At 38.5% G+C, this 19,010-nt stretch overlaps 1 protein-coding gene across 2 annotated transcripts in view; it reads left to right on the plus strand.

Annotated features, from left to right (window-relative positions):
* Positions 1-19,010, plus strand: part of iars1.S (isoleucyl-tRNA synthetase 1 S homeolog) — a 62,899-nt gene that overhangs the window by 25,721 nt on the left and 18,168 nt on the right. For both annotated transcript variants that reach the window (XM_041591272.1, NM_001090928.1), the window contains 6 exon segments: positions 6,027-6,153; positions 7,829-7,902; positions 11,213-11,407; positions 12,942-13,028; positions 14,270-14,353; positions 18,132-18,276. In XM_041591272.1, coding sequence (XP_041447206.1) covers positions 6,027-6,153; positions 7,829-7,902; positions 11,213-11,407; positions 12,942-13,028; positions 14,270-14,353; positions 18,132-18,276 — 712 coding nt within the window.

Below are 19,010 nucleotides of genomic sequence, written 5' to 3' on the forward strand. Positions count from 1 at the left end.
AAAACAGTGCAACAGGAGAATTGAAGATATTGTCTGTGTTCTACTGAATCTCTAAATTCCTGCTCGGGAGGAAGGTTCAAATATTTGGGTGCAGACCCCATTTCCCCCCCATTTGATTCAGTGAAATGGCATAGCATGGCCTATTGCAGTTCAATCGTTCAGCTTCTTTAGTCGCACCATATGAGTGATATCAGGGCGCAGGCTTTGTGTTACACTTTAGAAGGACACTGCAGCATTTATTCCTGGGGAAAGTTGTTTACTGTGCAGGCTGCAGATTTGTGCCTGGCTTGGCACGCTATCAGGCTCCAGTATGGGAGATTGAGTGTCTGTGTGGGCAGACAAACCTAGCTTACTAAATACAGTGCCAACTTGTTTTGTGTGAATAAAGGACAAACAACTCTGAAAAATTACAGAATTTGACACAAGATACCAACTGTTTCTGTCGTATTTATTATTGTTGGGGTTCAAGCAGCATTTAAGCTGTTAGTGCTTAACAAGGATATATTCAAATAAAATAAAGTTCAGTGTTCCAAAAGTATCCATATGAGAAAATGCCCATTCATTCATTCATTCATTCATTCATTCATTCGATTTAACTTTGAAGCATTTTAAGCCAGGTCCTCTTTCCACTGCTCTTGGCCCAACTCAGGAGACCAACCCCATCCTATGTGGTACATGTATGGGACCTGTTATCCAGAATGCCCAGGACCTGGGTTTTTTTTTTCGGATAACTTGTTGTAATCTGGATCTTCATATCTTAAGTTTACTACAAAATCATATAAACATTAAATAAACCCAATAGCCTGGTTTGCTTCCAATACAGATTAATTATATACTTAGTTTGGATCAAGTACAAGGTACACTTTTATTATTAAGGAGAAAAAAGGAAATCATTTTAAAAAATTTGGATTATTTTGATAAAATGGAGTCTATGGGAGACGGCCTTTCAGTAATTTGGAACTTTCTGGATAACGGGTTTCCGGATAAGCTGCAGTGCCGCTGTCATCTCTCATGCGGGCTGAAAATCATTAAACCCTTATATAATACTTATAAGTAAGCATTAAGTCGCTGTTTTATCAACCCATCTGTCATTTAATCATAGTTACTGCACAATAAAATATTACCAGGGGTTTTTGTAGTTAAATTTAGTATGTTAAAGAATGATGTTTCTAGTTTTTTTTAGTTTTTGAATTATGTTCCTATTCTGCCTTTTTCCAGTTTTCACGAGCAGCCCAGTATTTGAGATTACAATTTTATTGTTCCTTTTTGTCATTTATATTTAAGCCAGTCCTGTTCATATTCCAGAATCATTGTTTAATTGCTAGGGTAAATTAAATACAAGCAGCTAGATAGATGTTAAAATTCCAAACTGGAGAGCTGCTGAGTAAAAAGCTAAATTATTTAAAAACCACAAAAATATTGTCTCTCACGGTGCTCCGATTTGGTCGATTTGGTCTGGTACTGCCTTTTGTAACCGAAATATCGGTTGAGCATCATTTATACCTCTTGTTAAAAGAGAAGGAAAAGGGTCTGAAGAGTTGCTAGGCACCCCCCACCTCAGTGGTTCTAGTCACTCACCTGTTACCTGAGCTTGTTCTTCTTCCTGGTGTCTCCTCCACCAGTTCTAGAAAGGTGCATGTGCACTGCAGAAATCTTTGAAGAACTTCTGTACTGATCATGCGCTGTCCCACCCCAACGTGGGATGCCTTGAAGTTAAGAAATAGACGGCGAGATGACACCCAAGTCTCATTTTTTTTTTTGCAGAAGTTGAAACTCAAGCTTTCAGGGATCTGAGGAAGGGGTTGGTCCCTGAAAGCTTGTGCTTCAACTTCTGCAATAAAATGAGATGAAGTAGTTGGTGTGCTTCCCTACACATAATCTGGAAGCTATGATTGCCCTGGAAGCAGTCTGGTATATGAAAGTACCCTGCAGGGATAAGTAAGTGGTGTGCTGCAAAAAAGAACTGTGGCATGGCACCCAACGCACACACACTACTCCAAGCTGGTGTCGGTTTTCATGAAGAAGGACTTCAGCCAGAGTCAGCAGTTAAGTGTGAGTGGCTCCCACTCCTGATTTTACTTTTGTCTCTGTTTCAACTACTATTGTCTCTGGTTATTTTGATAAGGGACCAGGGACACTGACCCTACAACTAGGTGGCCCGATTGTGGTTTCTTTGCATCAAATTGAGAATGCAAGTTATTTAAGTAACAAGTATTCTCATAATTTATATCAGGAATGGTCAGCTTGCTACACTTACCCAAACATTTCATGGCACCCCCTGTCATTCTGCAGCTAGTACAGGCATGACATCCATTATTATGTACTTGATCCAAACCAAAATATAATTAATCCTTATTGGTAACAAAAGCAGGCTTTATTTAAGTTTACATGATTTTCTAGTAGACTTAAGGTATGAAGATCAAAATTATGGAAAGATCCATTATCCGGAATACCCCAGGTCCCAAGCATTCTAGATTGCAGGTCCCATACCTGTAGTTGTCCAAACTGAATATCCTCAGGTTGCCTATCCTAATTGGTGTTCTAGTCCTTTTATAGTTTCTTTACTTTCCCTTGAAGGTCTGATATATTGGAATTGTTACACATTTCCCTTCTGAAAATGTTCCTGCTTAGATTGTGAGCCTTATTGGGAAGGTAATCTTGTGATAGGAGAAAACTCTGTGCAGAACAAACAGTGCTCTGAGAAATAAAGATGCAAAGAAAACGCTATTAGTGTGGGTATTGGGCATGATATTGTTGTAAGATCTGCCATAATTTAATCTCATTAGTGCGGTGTGAAGATGCCGCTGCACCATGCTACCCCTGTAATGTTTTACATGCCATTGGACAATTTGTCCTCTAAATTCCTTCAAGGCAGAGAGAGAATTGAATTAATGAACCTAATTAGGGACCCCTGTTTAGCTTCCCAGGAGTACCTGCTTCAGCACCCGAAATAGAGGCCACTGCCTTTCATCTCTGATTAACCTGAGGGAATAAGAGTAATAATAGGGCTGCAGGAGGAGGAGGAGGAGGAAGGTCCGCTTTGCTTCCTGGCAGCTCATGTAATAACCCATTTCTTTCTCTAGCTAGGGGGACATTCAGCACACGAGAAATAAGGTGCCTCTGCCAAGAAAACGATATCTCTGTGTAATTGGTTTCCTAATTAGTTTTGTAACTAGTCCATCAATCTGACATTAAAAGCAAGAAGGGAAACTTTGAATGAACTTGGCAAAGCTGTGAGTCGTTGTGCTGCTTGGGAGGCTGACCTAAATAAACTATAAGGAGTTGGTGGGCTAACAATCCTCTTATGTGGCCCTAACTGATATAAAGGCACACTATATTTATTACCCTTTATATAGCGTCATCATGTTATGCAGCTCCTTGCGGAGATTGCTCATCGTTCATGTCAGTCTCTTCCCCAGTGAAACATACGTATGCCCACATTTGAACACATATCTGTTTCATAAGTGATTGTGCTCTTCTAAACATATGCTGTGCACCAATGAGAATGGGGTCAAGGCACAGCACATCCTGGAGCAAGGGTATCCTGTGTTTTACAGCTGTCCTGGGCAGGTGATAATTCCAAGGTTCTCTTTGCAATGTATTCCCAGTGCTTCATTCTGCACAGTTTGGTTTGTCTTAAAAGCCATCATTCATACCAGACACCTAATGATTTGTGCCCATTTATATAGTGCTTGACTCCTCCAGACAGTGTCGCCAAGGAGCTCTAAATGTGCACCATCTCTGCAAAATGTAACCCAATAAGAAATACTGAATAATTTATTTTTGGCGAGATAAAGAAAAATATAATTTGCTTGTTAATTATATTTTGAAGGAGAACAAAAAAAAAACTACAAAAAAGCTAAAAGCACTCAACCATAAGTTTTTAGCTTTTTTTTTACCAGCCCAAGGCCATTACAGCCCTTTAGCAGTGAAGATTTGTCACCCAAGATGCCCCCATTTGTAGTCCCACTACCTTCTTTTCTGCTTAGAAGTTTTTCGTGTTTTATTGTTATAGAACATTGAATCACAGCAGATCATTTTTTTACACTGATGAAGAGACTCTTTCATATCAAAGAAGAAACAGAACTGTGATCTAAATTAATTACAATGGAAAAACACAAAATAAATAAATGAGAAATGATACACCAGCTCTAGTCAGTTTTAATGCATCTACTCTGTGTTTAATTAACAGTAAGAGGCAAATAGGCTAGCGTTGGGGAATGTGGATGCTGCTGTTCAGACCCAGTTGCTGCTAGGCAGAGCACAACATTAAGCCATTAAATGATTTTAGTATCAAAGTATACTTTGGCTCGGGGCACATAGAGTGTTTCAATTTGCCTGGTCCTTTGAGGGAGAGATGTGGTCGAAATCCGGTTGCCCTCCAGAGTCTGCTTGCCCAGTCATTCATTCGTTCATTCAAAACACTGCAGTATCAGTCATTCAGACAAAGTAACATGAGTATCTAGAGCAGTGCATAAATGTTTACCCTGACTCTTCCTCCAAATGACATTCAGGCTGAGCTTCCTAGATAATTTAAAGGGACCCTGTCATTGGAAAACATGTTTTTTTCAAAAAGCATCAGTTAATAGTGCTACTTCAGCAGAATTCTGCACTGAAATCCATTTCTCAAAAGAGCAAACAGATTTTTTTTATATTCAGTTTTGAAATCTGACATGGGGCTAGACATTTTGTCAATTTCCCAGCTGCCCCTGGTCCTGTGACTTGTGCCTGCACTTTAGGAGACAAATGCTTTCTGGCAGGCTGGTGTTTTTCCTTCTCAATGTAACTGAATGTGTCTCAGTGAGACATGGGTTTTTACTATTGAGTGTTGTTCTTAGATCTACCAGGCAGCTGTTATCTTGTGTTAGGGAGCGGTTATCTGGTTACCTTCTGATTGTTCTTTTGTTGCTGCTGGGGGGGGGGAATAGGGAGGGGGTGATATAACTAAAACTTGCAGTACAGCATTAAAGAGTGATTGAAGTTTATCAGAGCACAAGTCACATGACTTGGGGCAGCTGGGAAATTGACAATATGTCTAGACCCATGTCAGATTTCAAAATTGAATATAAAAACATCTGTTTTCTCTTTTGAGAAATTCTGCTGGAGCAGCACTATTAACGGATTCATTTTGAAATTTTTTTTTTTTCCCATGACAGTATCCCTTTAAGAGACCAAATGGGCATTGTCCAAAATCTCTTAAAATCGTCTTTGGACTTGGCCGAACAAACAATTGCTCTTATAACTGTTAAATATTTTTGTTTTAATATTTTTTTTTTTAACCATTTAAGGGTCATGCCACATTTGTTTTAGGGTGGGCTAATGTCTAGGTCATTAGAGGATCTCTTTTGTCGTTATTTTGCTTCCTTGGACATTATTCATAAGTGGCAACTTCAAGCGTTTGCACCAAAATCTTCAATAAAGCAGTCTATATGACATATATGTACCCTTCCTGTACAAATTGACCTAAGTGTAAGAGTACTAATGAAGTTTCGCTAGGTAGAAATGAACGTCAGCGAAAGTTCGCTATGAAGTCCTTGCGCTGACAAATTTACGCTAGTGAAACTTTGCCAGTGTTCAGCTACAGATACACAACTTTGCATTTTGATGAATTAGCGTATGCTCTGAGAATTAACATCTGACAAAGTGGTGTGAAGCCTTCCGAGGTGAAAATTCACCATTTATTGAATTTGCCGCATTGATGGTTAGAATATATGGTTAGTATGTAGAAGAACACAAGAAATGTAAAGGTAAGCGAGAGGTTAGGTATTCAAGAAAGAAAAAATGGGCATAGCTTTGATATCTTAATATGGAGTGATGGATTAATGACCAAGTAATGTCAGCTTATAAAATGTAGCAAAGGGATCTCCAGGCACAGTATTACACTTCTAGAGAAGCCTAGTAAGAAAGATGTAACTGAGATTAAAAAATGAGCCGTGTTTGTACTAAAAACAATAGTTATGGTTCCTATCACATGAGTAATTATTGTTTACATTTTATGTATATTTTTTATTTTTAAATTTCTCCAGGGTTCCTGAGTTTGTGAGGGAGAAGCGTTTTGGAAACTGGCTGAAGGATGCACGTGACTGGGCCATCTCCAGGAACCGTTACTGGGGTACCCCCATACCTCTGTGGGTCAGTGAGGACTTTGAAGAGGTAAGCTAGTCTATTTATTGCATAACTGAATCTTTCTCTGAAATAAGGGGTTACCTTACTGATTCACTTGTGGGCCCATGAGGCAATTATAAGAACATAATTAAGTAATTAGGGCAGACACACTATTTATACTACATGCTATTTGCCAGCCACAAGCCTGCACATTTGTACTTAGGAAATGATCAGCTTAGAGTGTATATGCTTGATCTCCACCAGAGAAAAACCTAGTTTTCCCTCAATTTTTTTATTTACTGCTGGTTGGAAAAGGTCTCTGCAGAAGAAATGAAAAGTATTACTGCAAGTAATATTCAGCTGCAATACGTTTTAAATGGAACTTCTCTCAGAACAGTTGCCTCCCTTCTTTAATTAGTTGATATCATCATCATCTGTTCCTTCGACTCCCAGTGGAATATAGGGCATCGGTGAAGACTCTCCATTCAGATCTATTTGTTGCTATTCTCTTGATCTCATTCCATGTTTTCCCATCTTTATAATTTTTTCTTCTCCATGTTATTCAATGCTGTCCCCTTCTTCTTGATCCCTGTGGATTCCATTCTAGGGCTCTTCTTTCTATAGATTCCTCTCCCTTCCTGTGTGTGTGGCCTATCTAACCCCACTTTGTTTTCCTTAACTGAATTTCTATTGGTAGCTGGTTAGTGTTTTTCCACAGTTCTTCATTTGTCACTTTTTCCAGCCATTTTATATTCATAAGGCTCTGTAGGCACCTGTTTCCAAAGATCTGGATTTTTGTGCTGATAGGTTGTGTGACCTTCCAAGTTTCACTTGCGTATAAAAGGACTGCTTTCACATTAGTATTAAAAATGTGAACTTTGGTTCTTTTGGTAATTAGTTGATAGAGATCTACAAGATGCCCAGGCAAATTCTTTAAGGCTTATTTACAATCAGAGCCACCAGCGGGGGTCACAAATAAAATAGATGCTATTCATTAATTCATTGGCTTGCCAACACACTCCTCACATTTACTTGTGCTAAGTACTTTGTATCCCTCTAGTCAGTTCTGATTAATTGCAAACAAGTGGGTCTCTTGATACAGGGGAAATGTGGACTGGGAACATCTTGAATGTGGCAGTAATTCCAGTGGGGCAGCCTTGCATCATATGCAAATTTCATATAAATGCAGAGCACCAGAAATGTTGCAGCTGCCCCGGCGCAAATCTGCATTTGCTTTGAAATTATGGGGAAAAAATAAATGTAATAAAAACCACGTGGTTGTCCACTTTTTTAAGGCCAGTGAATTGTGGCTTTGTTGGGCCTTTTTTTCATGGCAAAATACGTAAGCAGAAATAAAAATCAAGGATGGTAATATTAAAGTAAATGCCCATTAGTAATTTGCTAATCACACTCACTTGCTACCCCTGACTGGTTTGCTCAAGTTACACGTGTCATTTCTTCTTGTTCTCCCAGATTTTATCTTTATTACCCACCGTCCTTTAATGTTTAACTTTTTACATGTATATTATCACTAAAATATTGTTTGTATAAAATGCGCTTTTGCCTTTTTCTGTCTGGATCCATGGTTACCTCTCCCCTGTGCTCTGAAGCTTTAGTCTCTTCTATCATCCCTGTTTTGGTTTTCTCTGTCTCCACACTGAAATGACTCCCCCTTCTACTGTCTGATTCAGACATTTATATAAAATGCATTCTCTTTGTGCAGGTTGTATGCGTGGGATCTCTGGCTGAACTAGAGGAGTTAACTGGTATAAAAGTGACAGATCTGCACAGGGAGAGGTCAGTATTCTATCAATTTGGCCAGTTCATTTATCAACATACCTAGCATCTTGGTCTTGAATATGTTGATTGTTACATGTTGCATTTGGGTAGTTGCATAGGCAGACAATGTAAACTAAGTTCTTAAAGGGATACTGTCATGGGAAAAAAAATGTTTTCAAAATGAATCAGTTAATAGTGCTGCTCCAGCAGAATTCTGCACTGAAATCCATTTCTCAAAAGAGCAAACAGATTTTTTTATATTCAATTTTGAAATCTGACATGGGGCTAGACATTTTGTCAATTTCCCAGCTGCCCCATGTCATGTGACTTGTCCTCTGATAAACTTCAATCACTCTTTACTGCTGTACTGCAAGTTGGAGTGATATCACCCCCCTCTCTTTCCCCGCCAGCAGCCAAACAAAACAACAATGGGAAGGTAACCAGATAGCAGCTCCCTAACACAAGATAACAGCTGCCTTGTAGATCTAAGAACAGCACTCAATAGTAAAAACCCATGTCTCACTGAGACACATTCAGTTACATTGAGAAGGAAAAACAGCAGCCTGCCAGAAAGCATTTCTCTCCTGAAGTGCAGGCACAAGTCACATGACATGGGGCAGCTGGGAAATTGACAAAATGTCTAGCCCCATGTCAGATTTCAAAATTGAATATAAAAAATCTGTTTGCTCTTTTGAGAAATGGATTTCAGCGCAGCATTCTGCTGGAGCAGCACTATTAACTGATTCATTTTGAAAAAATTTTTTTTTCCCATGACAGTATCCCTTTAAGGAAGAACAAAGAATTCAGTAAGTAAATGCTCCATATTTATGGTTTGGGATTCTGTATCAGAAGGCCACCACAATATGAAGATTCAAAGCACATGTTTTGGGCCTCTGTTATTTGAGCTTTGGTATGGACTCACAATACAAGTATTAGATCGATCCGGAAACCCATTATCCAGAAAACTCTGAATTATGGGAAGGTCATCTCCCATGGCTTCGCTCACACCGCAACACTTTGCCAGGTGTAGATTCTCCAGGACAACGCTAATTCACTGCGTCCAGGGCTCAACGCTGGCGAAGTTGCGCTAGCGTTCCTGCACCAAGCGAAGTGAAGCGAAGTTGCGCTAGCGTTGGCTAATTTGCATATGGCGGGAAGTTAAAGTTCAATGGACATATATGTTGCACCAAATACATTACACTACAAAAGCCCGGGAAACCTTGATAAAATAAAGTTGTTATATTGCCCTACACATGAGCCCAGTGTATAGTTTATGTGATATATGTTAGGAAACGTAGAGGGGAAGCCGGTTACCCCAAAAAAATTTGATGCTATTTTTCAGCCTATCACCCTGAAAAGACGCTAGCGTTTTTTGGGAATTTTCCACTATTTTTTGAGGAACTCCTATCTACTCTATTGCACTTCACATAAGCGCAAATTCGCCATACGTTAGGGCGCAAAGTACCTCTGAAGTCTCTCCTTCTAGCTAGCTTTTGCCCACATTAGTCACTTCGCCCTTTAGTAAATTTGCCCCATAGACTCCATTTGTATCCAAATCACATTTTACTGTGATATAGACCTCAGTATATTGAGACAATTAGTGGGGTTTGTGTACAAATAAATATTTGTTTTGCATCTCTTCAACTTGAAATTTTAACCGCTATCTGGGTGCTAGAGCTTAAATATTTACGCTTGCAGACAAACAACAACAAAAAGTATGAAGAACAATTACAAAGTTGCATATAAATTGTTCATCTATAACTAAAATATGTGTTCTGCCAGTAATAATCTATTGTAAGTAAAGATGAACTGCAGCTCACCGTTTATATGTTTGATTGGTTATCCTGCGGGGTATCCTGTGTTGATGCCCCAATCGAGTCAATCAGTGAAAATCCAAATGCAGGACAAATCCACAGCAGTATTCTTAGACTGCAAAATCTTTTATTGGGAATGTAACCAGACACAACATGTTTCGGGCTGATTTTTTTGATTTTTTTGATTTTTTTCTTAACATATAGAAAAATGTTTGATTTTTTTCTTAACATATAGCATGCAAATGCTTGATAAAGTATAGATTTTAAATATCATGGATTCAGCAGAAAAATAAGAAGAATTGCTGTGAATATCTCATCCACCAGGCATTTGTACAGAAACAATTGCCTTACCTTGTACTTTATTGGGTAATAAATAGAAGTGCTAGCTGAGACTCATTAATTGGAGATGACATGGCATCAAGGTCAGCCTTAGAACCAAGCTGAAAGAGAAAAATTGTGAGGGCACTGTTTGCCTTAAAAAATAATTATTCCAAAAAAGGAGGTGTTGGTACATACCACACTGGCAAAAATATGTAATCTCATGTGCCACATCAAGGCCCCTCGTTGTCCGTGAGTCCTACACTGTTTGTGAGCATTAGAAGTTTGTAGTGCATTTATAATTAAGTCCCCCAGCAACCAATGTGACTGAGTAGTAAGACAATTGTGCACTTACCCTTAGCTCAGGAGCTCTAGTGAGAAAGCAGAGAGCTTTTAAGCCCCAGCCAACTAACCTCCACCTGTGAATAATTAATTTACTCCAGTATATATTAGTATTCTAAGTTTGTAGTGCATTTATAATCAAGTCCCCCAGCAGCCCATTTGACGAAGTAATAAGACCAGGAAGCAGCTATAGTGAAAGAGCAAGGAGCTTTTTAGCCCCAGCCAATTAACAACCATCTATAAATTCCCTGTTTGCTGGTGGACTTGATTTTAAATGCACTAAAAACTTACAATGAGGGACCTTGACATGGCACGTGAGCTTACATATTTTGGCCAAAGTGGTATGAACACCTCATTTTTTGTAATAATAATTTTTAAAGGCAAACCATGCACCAAAATTTTTCTCTGTGTGTACAAATATTGGCTTTTTATCATTTACAGCAGCTGGTCAACTCCAGATTGTGGGTTAGACCAAGCGCTGGTACAAGGGAATTTCTAGCAGCTGGTCAACGCCACAGCGCAGGTTAGACTGAGCACATGTTAGACTGAGCACTATGTTTCTTAGAACCAAGTTGGTATCACACAGTGGTTCAGGTATTATGCTTTGTCACTCTTGGCCAAGGGAAGCCCCCTGCTTTATTATTAGAATGATCAGTTTATGGATGCATATGAATTGATGGCTTAGAATAAAGTTATCTGTTGCAAACCCAGAAGTGCATGGGGTTACATTCCACAAGTAATCAGAATTCTATGGCCATAAGATTGTCCATTGGGCCTTCTCGCCAGTTTCTCTCAACAAATGTATGTCTGCAAGAGACCCATCTGCTGATATTGCCTTTTACGCTTTCATTTAGTGTGGATCACCTCACTATTCCCTCACGCCGCGGGAAAGGTGCCCTGAAACGGGTGACAGAGGTGTTTGATTGCTGGTTTGAGAGCGGTAGCATGCCTTATGCCCAGGTGCACTACCCATTTGAGAACAGAAGAGAGTTTGAAGATTGTTTCCCTGCTGACTTCATTGCAGAGGGTATTGATCAAACCAGGGGGTGGTAAGTACAACCAATACTGAGCTCTTCATGTATGAATATATGCCATCTTCCCTTTTACGCACAGCTGGATTGTAATGGATCTAATCAATTATGAAGCTTAACTACAATATAGTCCTTGTTATGTCTGGAAATGCATGTGACAGCTACTTTTAATCAGCCCAATTCCTAGCCAGCTATAAAATGCCGAGTGTCGCAGTGTAGGAAACCTGTACTCTAGCTGCACTTAAATTTAATTTCTTTGACTGTACCTGCAGTTTCATTCCATGCATTTCAGGTTTAATTATTATTATTGAATTTCTTTTATTTAACCTCTGGCTCAATTTTGGAATTTCTGATCATGGCACTCCAATAAAATGGAAAATCGAACATTGTAGGGTTTGAGTTCTATAGCACTAATATGCATCATTTATCACTAAAGCGAACAATAGTAAGGAATGATGGTCCAGCAAATGCATGCAGAGAACAAAGCAGTACAGGTATAGGATCCATAATTTGTAAACCCAGTATCCAGAAAGGGAAGGCCTTCTCCTATTATATACAGAGCCCATTTTAAGCAAAAAATTCTAACTTTGAAATTCCGTTTTCTCTGTAATAAAACAGTATCTTTGTCCTTGATGGTAAACAAGGCTGCATACATCCATATTGTTGCCAAAGTAATGCTATCAGGTTTATTTAATGTTCAAATGATTTTTAGCAGACTTGAAGTATCCATATTATGGAAATATTACTTATTAAAGGGGACCCGTCACCCAAAAAAAATTATTCAAGATCTGATTTTATCACATTAGTCAAGCACAATGAACTTAAGTTACACTATATAAATTATTTGAATCTTGTTTCCTTCAGTCTGGGAATTCAGCAAGCAGGCAGGAGCCATTTTGTGGACAAGACAAGCCTTGTATCATCTCAAAATCTTGTTTGTGCACCAGAATGGGGGACCTGATGTCCATCCCCATACATTGGTTACACAGTTAAACGGTGAAGAGAATGTGGGGAGAGCAGTGACATCTAGAAAGTGCTGAATGGAAAGTGAAAGTAATGGTCTGCCCCACCTCTATGCCTAAGGCATAGAGGAGGGGCAGACGCTATTTCATTGACAGCTGAGATTTTTTAAACGAGCTTAAAACAGATATGAACACTTAAATGAAAAATAGAAATTGGATTTCATGTATAATTTGAAAAGGACTTTTATTATACAGCTTTTTGTGTCTTGGTGACGGGTCCTCTTTAAGAAAACCCCAGGTCCAAAGCATTCCGGATTATAGATCCTATACCTGTATTTAAAAATTAGACGCTAACACATAGTAAACATTGCTGCATTTGTTGTAAACACGTGATTTCAAGGATAATCTTTGTGTGAATTGTCATGTATAATGCTGATGTAATTGTAGCACTAATGTTTAATGGACATGCAAGGAATATTTTATGCTATGTCTATTTCTGCAAATACTAATATAGTATAATACGCCGATTTTTTGTCATCTGCTCTCCATCTTATTTTATTCTCTTCTTTTCCCTACCACCATTTCTTTAGGTTCTACACCCTGTTAGTGCTTTCCAGTGCTCTCTTTGGACAGCCTCCGTTCAAGAATGTTATAGTGAATGGGCTGGTGCTGGCCAGGTTAGTAGATCAATAGGTTTGTTTTGGGGAAGGTTCCTGGCTAAAGCTGGCCATAGATGCAAAGATCCGATCGTACGAATCATCGTATGACCGGACTTCTCCCGACCTGCCACTAACCATTCAGATCAAAGTCTTACCAGTCAGATCAAATAGAGTCGTTAAAGAACAGATCAGCCGATGTTCTGCCCCTGACAGCAATCGTACGATAGTTATGTCAGACAAAGCTAGTGACAGTCTCCCACTGAAAATCGTACGATCAGCAATACACGCAGAGATATTATCGGCAGCCGGCAGAAATTTTCTAACCTGTCCGATTGACCAAACGACCGATCTCCGCCGGACGAAGAATGTCGGGACTCTCCACACGGTCCGAAAATCGTATGAATCCTCGATTCGTACCATCGGATCTTTGCGTCTATGGTCAGCTTAATACATAACTTGGTTGTTGGTTTTGGTTGCTGTAATTACCCCTAATTACTAGCCATAAGGAAAGAAAACACTTACCTGATTGACACGGATAAATAAAGCTAATGCAGTTATTATACTTAAGTGAAACCTCTCTCTAAAAAATCTTTGATTCCAAGAACTACATTCTGTATTTAATAATTAATAACAGTCTAAGAATATTCTGAGATCAAATTAACACACATGAAAAGAAGCAGCTCCAAGTACAATAACGCTAATCTAATAAAAGCCATGAATGTCAATTGGATTGGATAGAGGTGACGAATCGTTATATTGACACTTTAGCTACAGTCGCAACAAAACACTGTCAAAATATTGACATTAATGTAAAAAGGAGAACTAAAATATGGATCTTAAACTGTAAAGTGAATTGGCAAGGGTTACTAAACATGGGTAAATCTCATGTGACCTGTCTGTTTGGCCTGCACATAAAGGTTGCCAAATTAGTGAGGACATGCCCATGGCTACTTGCTCTGTGTTTGATGAAAAGACCAAACAGAAGAGCCATTAATCCATGCATGGCCTATAATTACATGGAACAATATGTCCCACTGGAATCTGCACAGTTCTAAGTATTTTCAAGCTGTTGATTGCAATGGGAGATTTGCAGTTCTCCTAAGACAGAATTAAATATTGGAAACCTAAAGTATATCTCCGCATTTTAGAAAACAATCACTGGTTGCCTCCGGGTCCATATTTTAGCCGTAAGATGCTGGCAGTTCCACTGATGTTTTGCAGTATGTATTAATGTGCTAGTTTGCTTTGTTTTGTTTCAGTGATGGGCAAAAAATGAGCAAAAGTAAGAAGAATTACCCTGACCCAATGCAAGTGATAAACGTTTATGGATCGGATGCACTCAGGTCAGAATTTAAAAAAAAAAAAAAAAAAATTAAAAAATCATATTTTTGCTTTATAAATTTTCTATTTAAAATGTTCCAGGTTTTTTATTTTAGAGTGCAGACACTTTATATAAAAAAAAAATTATTATATATATATATATATATATATATATATATACATACATACATACATACATACACACACACACACACACACACACACACACACACACACACACACACACACACACACACACACACACACACACACACACACACACACACACACACACACACACACACACACACACACACACACACACACACCACACACACACCACACACATACATATATGTATATATATACATATACACATTTTAGTTCTATTACATTCTAAACTTGCTCCAAACCTCACCTTTGCTCCGTGTATGTCCGTCATGAAAATGATATGCAGTTGCTAGCTGACATATATGGATCTGCATGACACGGATTGTAATAGTACAGGTATGAGACCTGTTATCCAGAATTCTCGGGATATGGGGTTTTCCGGATAACATCTTTCTGGAATTTGGATTCTTTATACCTTAAATCTCCTAGAAATTCATGTAAACGTTAAATAAACCCAATAAGCTGGTTTTGCCTCAAATAAGGATTAATTATATTTTAGTTGGGATCAACTTATAGTAGTACAGGGAAAAAGGAAATCATTTTTAAAAATTTGGATTATTTGACTATAATGGAGTCATGGGAGCCTTTCTGTTAATTCTGAGCTTTCTGGATAACGGGTTTCTGGATAAATGATCTGTACCAAAAATGCAGATGGGCCTCTACTACCTTATTGACATCTAAAATTCAGCTAATATTAGAGTTTGTGTAAGGAACATGCTGCCTCGACAGTGAATACACATAATTTAGTGCTTACAAAAGTAAGTGATGCTAACACAGCAAGTTGCGGATGTATAGTCCAGTACAGGAGCTCAATACAATTGAACAAATGGAGCTGTTACAATAAGTAAAAGGCGCCCATGGGCACCCCTCATCTTTTTTTTTAATGCAGGCTGATCAGTATTTCCCATAATTCATTAGATGTTTTGTTCTCAAGTAAAAGATGCAAGACAAACTTTCTTGTTTCTCTTAAAACAAGTATTCCTGTTGGGAGCAATTAAAGCACATTATCGCTGAGATTTCTTCAGGTATAGAGATGTCCTTATCTGACACCAGCTGCCTGCCAATAAAATATTCGTGTGGTTTGGATCGTACCAACTTAAACGCTGTGCATCCTTTTCTTACAGCAACAATATCCCAATGCTCTCTTGCCCTAAAGTTCATCATTCCTTACCTCCAGTTTTTACATTCTATCAGTTATACCTGGAAATAAGGCTATTTATAATAACCCAGGTGTTGAAAGGATAAGCTGCATAGTGTAAATACCTTGCACTGCTCTTCATATGGAAGTGTAGTGCTGCAGCAATATTTTACTTCTTAGGCAAACCGTTACAGAGATATGTCCATTTTTACCTCTCCCAATGCCATTTATTTAATATGGATTTTCTAATTTAGTAAAAGCAGTATATCTGGAGTTTTATGTTCACGCCATTTGGAGGTGCAGAGGTTTAGACATGTCCATACAAGATTCTTCTATTCCAAAATCCTGCATTTAGCCTGACTTTTTATAACTAAATCACCTGCTTGTAATTACCTTTTTCTCTAACTAGTTATGTGATTTGCTTTGACTTTACAATTACAGCTTATTTTATTATAGTCTTCTTTAGAAGTGCTTAAAAGGTTATGATGAGGAAACCACACCAGTAATCCAATTCAAACATCTTGATATTTCCCCGAGTTGTTTCTGTCAGTGCTACCTTACTTGCCCCCTTTATAGATTTCGTTTATTATGTTTTACTTTTGAAAAGTGATGCCTTGTATGTTCTCTTGTTGCTTTTGTTTCCCTTGCGTGCTGCCAAAAAACGACTCACTAACATTATAGAGTCAAGCACTGTTTATAAAGATGGGTGGAAGAACTGATGTTCCAGGCTACAACAGGGCTTTCCTTGCCATTAGAGGGAAGAATACATTCACAGTGATCTCTTATTTGGCTCCTTACCCCATGGGAAAGCGCACATCTGTCTAATCTCATCCTTAAAGGAAAGAATGGCAGTTAGTTCTCTGTTTGACATCTGGGTCGGATTTGGGCTACTGATAAAAAAGGATATGCAGAAGGAAGGTGCAGATTGTAATTTTGCTAAAATATGTATAAAGTGATACCACCTTTATAAGGCAAAAAGGAATTGTTACAAGACAAGTCTTAGGGCAAACCCAGATGTGGGGTTTTTACGCTGCATTTTTAAAAAAGCTCTGTCGGACGTAAATACGCCACTGAAACCTCACGTGACCGTCAACATGCGTTTTTCAGCACGTAATTTTCTTTTCCCAACATGCACTTCTCATTGCTCTCGTTCCCCATAATTCCGCTGGCTGGAAATAGAAAATAAAAAAGCAATAGAAAAGCTATTAACATGCAAAAGGGAACAGGAATGATCGTCAATACTCAACGTAATTACGTCACCGGCCTAATTTGCCATATAAACGTATGTACATCATTTATCTCGCGAGAATTTGAACGCCATAATTAAAATACGCTGCGTGTTTACGTAAAGTATTGTTTCAAACTTGTAGATCCCATAGAGTCTATTGACTTGGTAGTTTCTTGACGTTTTGGCGTTTCTGCTGAAAAACGGCAATACTGGCGTCCTGTGGCGGATTTCGGCTTGTAAGCGCACTGTGAGAATTGGCATAGTGCGTTTTTCATTGGTTTCAGTGACAGTATTTACACCCGACGGACCTTTTTTAAAAACGCAACGTAAAAATGCCTTGTCTGCCTTGTCTGATAACCTGGATTTGCCAATTCCAGGTTGACTTCTGGATTTTAGAGATATAAAGAGACTAATTTCAAATTTCTTTACCCCAGCAGACATTCTCTAGATTCTATAATAGTATTCATTGTTGATTCTGTAATACACCAATTTACCACCTGTGGCGCTCCTGGAGATGAGGTTACTGGGAATCACTGTTTGTTTCAATAATGTTAGTTTCCCCACTCTGCAGCTTTTAGTGTTGGAGTACTCCCACTCCAAGTATATAGAAATCTGTAGTTAAAGAAATAAAAGCGCAAAGAGACAAAGGATCTTTTCTAAGTGCAGTATTTAGTTGTAGTTCAACATATCCCTGCATAAAAAGTTACACTCGCAGGATAAAAAAATTCCAATATCGCATATAAATTTCTTATCTGTCCGTATGTGTCCTTCTCAGTCCCACTCTGTGTGTGTCCAGTGCTCGGAATCAGTCCTGTGCCGGCAAATAAGATTTTTTGCCGGCATAGTCTGCACTTAGTTTACATTATGTAATATACAGGTATCCGAAAACCGAGAGTTCAGAATTACAGCACTCCATTTTAATTAAGTACTTAAAAATGTTTAAATGTATTCTCTTTTTCTCTGTAATAAAACATTACCTTGTATTTGATCCAACTTAAGAAATAATTAAACCTTATCGGAGGTAAAACAACCCTATTGGGTTTATTTAATGTTTGAGTCACTTTTAGCAACCTTAAGGTATGGAGATCCAAATTATGGAAAACCCCTTATTTTGAAAACCCCAGGTTCCAAGCATTTTGGATAACAGGTCCCATACCTGCAATATTTTAGAGACCTGCAAGGTTCTGGGGTACAATTTTCCTTCAAATCTATTGGTTTGATTTAATTCCCTTCCCAATGACTGATTTCTCGTGCATTTTTAAAGGCTGTACCTGATAAACTCCCCAGTGGTTAGAGCTGAAAACCTGCGCTTTAAAGAGGAGGGTGTCCGGGATGTGCTCAAAGATGTCTTCCTCCCCTGGTACAACGCCTACCGCTTCTTAATGCAGAACATCTACAGGCTGCACAAGGTAACCCTTAATTGCTTTTGCTTCCAAATAGTTTTGTCATACACTGAATTGTAGGGGCAGATTTATCAAGGGTCGAATTTCGAGGGTTAAAAAACCCTTGAATTCGACCCTCGAAGTAAAATAATTAAAGGATTTTAGCGCAAAAGGTTCGTTCGAACGATCGAATGAAAATAGTTTGATTGAACGATAAAATCCTACGATTCGAACGATTTTAAGCGATTGATCGAATGATTTTTATTCGATCAAAAAAAACTTAGAAAAGTGCTCTGGAAGGTCCCCATAGGCTAACATTGAACTTCGGTAGCTTTAATGTGGCGAAGTATGAAGTCAAAGTTTTTTTTTAAAGAGACAGTACTTTGATTATTGAATAGTCAAACGATTTTTACTGCGAATCGTTCGATTCGATTGAATTTGACCAATTCGATGGTACCCAAAAAAATACTTTGAAATTCGAATATTTTTGCATTCGAACTATTCACTCGAGCTTAGTAAATCTGCCCCGTAGTGTAGATTTCAGTGTTTCTGCCTTTCTAGAATCTCCATTACTCGGTGTACATACAGTGAGCGTCCTTGGCATTACTATCATAGGGATAAAGAATTTGCTAGTGCGGTTCCTAATACCAGTAAATCAGACACTGATGCGGAAACAAAATCAAAATGACGACGTGTTTATAGGAATCAGGGCACATACAGACTGGCATTTGTACCCACAGTGGACATGTGGTTCGTTCTGG

The sequence above is a fragment of the Xenopus laevis genome, chromosome 4S (genome assembly GCF_017654675.1).
Source record: "Xenopus laevis strain J_2021 chromosome 4S, Xenopus_laevis_v10.1, whole genome shotgun sequence".
NCBI classification, from domain to species: domain Eukaryota; kingdom Metazoa; phylum Chordata; class Amphibia; order Anura; family Pipidae; genus Xenopus; species Xenopus laevis.